This window comes from Halichoeres trimaculatus, unplaced genomic scaffold (genome assembly GCF_033239565.1).
Source record: "Halichoeres trimaculatus isolate MK-OKI-2021-1 unplaced genomic scaffold, fHalTri1.1 fHalTri1_scaffold_14, whole genome shotgun sequence".
NCBI lineage: Eukaryota > Metazoa > Chordata > Actinopteri > Labriformes > Labridae > Halichoeres > Halichoeres trimaculatus.
The window spans coordinates 20,908,163-20,912,233 of NW_027437192.1; the positions used below are offsets into that span (position 1 = coordinate 20,908,163).

Consider the following 4,071-nt stretch of genomic DNA (forward strand, 5'->3'; position numbering starts at 1 on the left):
GCAGAGCTTTGTTTTAATGAAACTCAACCACTGTGCCTGTTTGAGCTGGCTCAAACATTAATCATTCTTTAAGTGGTTTAGATAGCTAGCAAGAATGTGTTGATGATCAAATGTTTGCTTTCCTAATTTCTACAGCTGTGACCATGTGTTTTCATCGGTTAAAGTTTACAAATAAGGAAGTAAAGTCGTCTTTATAGAGCAAAACATTGTCACAATCTGCTTAAAAGCTCAGGTAGTGATGATTTCAAGGTTTTGCTGCATTTTAAGAAGCTGTGCACACTTTTGGAAAGGCTCCCTCTCTCGTGTCTGTATCATGTCGATGATGTAGCGTTTGTCCCTAATAGCAGAGGGCCAGGATAGATGTATTATCTTTCATTACTATTTATAGCCCCGCCAAAATTGGGCGTCTAGTTTCCTTTGATATCTTCCATAAATATTTATTGTCTGAAAAATCACAGTGCTTCAACTGTTCTATTATTAGACATAAAAAGAGCAGATATTCAGGCCAGTAGTATTTCAGAGACCCAGTAAAAGCCTTTTTTGTTCTTATAAGCGCCTTCAGATTTCTCATTTTTGTACATAGAATCTGAGAAACCTACTGAGCAAAAAGTAAGGGGAATTCCTCTTAAGTGATTAGCTTTGGAGAAAATTGGGCTACATATTGGCAGCATTTGGTCTTCAAATGGAAGAATTTCACTGTAACTACTGAAAACAATGTTGAGAGTTCATTTCTCTCATTGTGCAAAGCTGCAGTTTCCTCTCCTCTTTAAATGCAGCATCATTTTAATGAACCTGCCACAGTATGTAGCGTTTGCTCCTCCGTGATTACTTCCTTCCTGATTCGGGGCTTCACTGAGGCGACCCAGATAGGCCTGAGTGCCTCGCAAAGTATTACCAGATAAGGAAGGGAGACAGCAGCATTAGTAAGCAGTGGAATAAGCCCAGAGATAAATGTGAAAGTGCTTCAGAGAAAGTGAGGAAACTGGCCAAGCCTGTTTTCACTGAGGGGGGAGGTTGTGTGTTTTTGGCTGTTATGTTGTTGTGCCTTGTTAGAGATACTCTTGAAGGTTAAAGGCATGGTGCAGCATTTTGAAAGAAGTTTTAATAAACCTGTTTGGGTCAGATAATTCTTCTAATAAGACCTAACACTATCATACATAAACAAAAGTATCATGAAAGAGCAGAATTTGGGTGATAGTATAAATTTATTCTTCATATTTTATAAAAAAATGTGCTTATAAAACAGTACAACAAATAAAAAAAGTTCTCTGTAACAATATTATTCTTATACAAAACATACATACAATATCAGCATATGGGATCAGGAACAGTAGTGCAGTAGGAAAACTTTGTCATAAAACATAGAATAAAGTCACATTTGGAATAGCTCTGAAGCCTTACAAATACAGTGTAAATCTGTGTATGTGCCGGTAACACTTGTTTCTGTAACAACAAAAATAAAAACTGCTCAAGCTTGTAGCACAAACAGAAAGAGTTCATAGCTAGCGTCCATAAGGAGTTTGTCATAGTCGGTATCCCTGACATCAGACGTCTACACCTGCTGGAAAGTGGGGAGGTTGTTTCTTCTCCGTCTCCTGCGACGACTTTTGGTCTGGATTGAGTGTTTTTTGGCCGCTGGAAAAACAAAAATGCATAAAAACCGATTAGTATACAGGTGCAAATCCACCATTTTAACTCAGTATAAAATCTCCTGAGTTGTTTTTCAAGTTTATCTTAAATTCGAACTGACAGGCAGGTCTAATTGGCTGCCAAACCCCTGTTATTGAATTCAGCTGAAACCATCCCAAAATGATAATCAAGTCAATAAAACTGCATATTCTCAACTTACACACCTTTGACACACACATCCATGCAACTCTGCCTGGAAACAAAGTTGTTGCTGCTCCCTCCGCAGCCCGAGTAAACAAACTCCTCACACATCTTGGTGGCTTTGTTGTAGTAGAAACGAGGAATGGAGGCTGAGCACTTCCCTTTGTCCAGAGGGTCCAGGCAAAGCACGGGAACCGCTGTAAAATAAAACACAAAGCATGATTAGGAAGCTTATCCTAAGCACAGAATCAGGAGTTTCTGGAGTACTGACTGCTTTTTTCCTTGCTTGATTGTTAAAATATTTCCCTTTTCACCCTCTGTGACCGCTCATGAAGGCAATGCAAAGCTACATCCACACAGACTGAATCTAAAACAGTTTACTCAGCCTATCTTCCTACTAATATCAGTTCAACTTTTTGACTCAATTCATGCACACAGAGGGGACTTTAAATATCGTTATACTCACTTTTTCTTGGACTGCAGTACTCCTTGCATGAAGTGAGGTCTTGGAAGCGGTTAGAGTTGCCTTTGCATCCTCCATAGGAGAAGGGCTCACACTGCATGGAGGTCATGTTGAAGAAGTACATGGGAAAGAGGGCACGGCAGGGTCCTTCCTCTTTAGGGAACCTGCAGATCTGGGGAATCTCTGTTGAGAAAAAGGACATAATTTAGAGTTTTAGACAAGCAACACCCTCTGATGGTTTCATATCCTCAGAATGAAACCTTCATGGTGAGGATTCTCTTCTTTTCTAAAGTCACATTCTTGAGCACAGAGCTGAACCACACCATGTGTGTTTGATATATGTCAAAGATGTCCAAAGTCACCCTGCTCCTTAAGTGTCTGCTCATCACATTCAGAACTTACTTGGGATTCTGAAACAGGTTTTCTGGCACTCCTGGAAGCTCTTGAAGTTATTGGCATTCCCCTGGCAGCCTCCATAGTAGAAAATCTCGCACTTCTGGGTGATAGTGTTGTAGTAATAGCGCTCAATTTCGCCTCTGCAAGGTCCCTCTTCCACTTGAAGGAGACACACGCCTGAAAGCAGAAAAGATATTGTTACTAACGCACGAAAGCACCATAGAAAAAAGGTCTGTGGTATTCCTGGAGCTTCTGTGTCTGAGGATCAGGATCACATGATAACAAATAAAGTAAGACTTTGAAAGAGCTTATATAGTTCGCTAAAAAAAGACATTAAGGGCTGCACTTTACCTTTTGGTGCCAGGGCCAAAACGCTGTAAAACGAGGACAGCAGTGCCAGAAGCGTTAATGTGCAAAACTCCATTGTGCAAACTTTGGCTCCAAAGACTTTTCCGCTCTGTCGACCATCCCACACTGATCCAGTTTTATAGCAGACTGCTCTGTTTCCCAGGGGAGGCAAGGGGCGGGGATGTAATGACTCATTTCAATACTACCGCGTTACTACATCAGAGCGGTGATGAGTGGAGCGGTGACATCAGAGTCACTTCATTCAACTCGCTGTAATTGCGCAAAGTACCGCTGTAGTAATGTTGTGACTAAGGGCACCTTCAAGCCAACTAAAATAACGTGAGGGAAAGTTAAATTTCCTTTATGCAGGACAGTCAGACGATTGGTTTTTACTGACCACTCGAGGTGATGATGAAGTTCGTGATGATGATGATTATGACGATGCAGCTATTGAGATCAAGATGCCTGAGCATCTCTGAAAGTTTTCCATAAAAAAGCAGCACTGTGTCGTTTCCCGAGAAGAGAAACAGTCACATATCATTTATTTAACTTGGCTGATTCTTACCTGTCCTGACAAGTTCCCATCACACCCCTGACTGGGTCCCCTTGAGCCCCGCACAAAGACGCGCACACAGTTTCCTTAGAATCCTACACTTACAGCCTTGTGGTCTGTTATCTTTTGTTTAGTTTAATAATCACTCTGCCAGAGAAACAACACTGCCTTGGTCCACTGAAAAGCTTACACCCCCTTCCCTTGCATGTGAAAAGCAGCAGTGGCTAAAACTTTTAAAAAGATGTTCAAAATGAAACTTTTACATCATTCTTTCCAACAGGTCAGTAGTCTTTCTAGACCTTTGATTATGGCCTGGCTGCCCTCACTGACTTTTACAACATTAAGTTTCTGTGTAACATACATTTTAATGCCACCATTTACCTCTTCCACTCACTTGTACATATCCAGATGTTTTATCTATTAACATTAAGATGTTACATTCCCTCGTGCATTTTTGACTTTAAAAAGTATAACAAGGTAA

The 4,071-nt window shown here is 40.7% G+C and overlaps 1 protein-coding gene across 1 annotated transcript; it reads right to left on the bottom strand.

Annotated features, from left to right (window-relative positions):
• Positions 1 to 1,194: 1,194 nt before the first annotated feature.
• tfpi2 (tissue factor pathway inhibitor 2) lies at positions 1,195 to 3,169 on the bottom strand. The gene is made up of 5 exons (XM_074687147.1): positions 3,041 to 3,169; positions 2,696 to 2,866; positions 2,297 to 2,476; positions 1,854 to 2,027; positions 1,195 to 1,635 (listed from the first exon to the last, which is right to left on the bottom strand). Exons 1-5 carry the CDS (start codon positions 3,111 to 3,113, stop codon positions 1,553 to 1,555), a joined length of 681 nt encoding a protein of 226 aa, XP_074543248.1. The 5' UTR covers positions 3,114 to 3,169; the 3' UTR covers positions 1,195 to 1,552.
• Positions 3,170 to 4,071: the final 902 nt, after the last annotated feature.

Excerpts from the sequence above, each read along its gene's own strand:
- tfpi2 (XM_074687147.1), bottom strand. The coding sequence starts at position 3,113 with ATGGAGTTTTGCACATTAACGCTTCTGGCACTGCTGTCCTCGTTTTAC. Across the intron at positions 2,477-2,695 it reads AACCTGTTTCAGAATCCCAA|AGATTCCCCAGATCTGCAGG; the intron begins GTAAGTTCTGAA and ends TTTTCTCAACAG. Across the intron at positions 2,028-2,296 it reads GTACTGCAGTCCAAGAAAAA|CGGTTCCCGTGCTTTGCCTG; the intron begins GTGAGTATAACG and ends TTTATTTTACAG.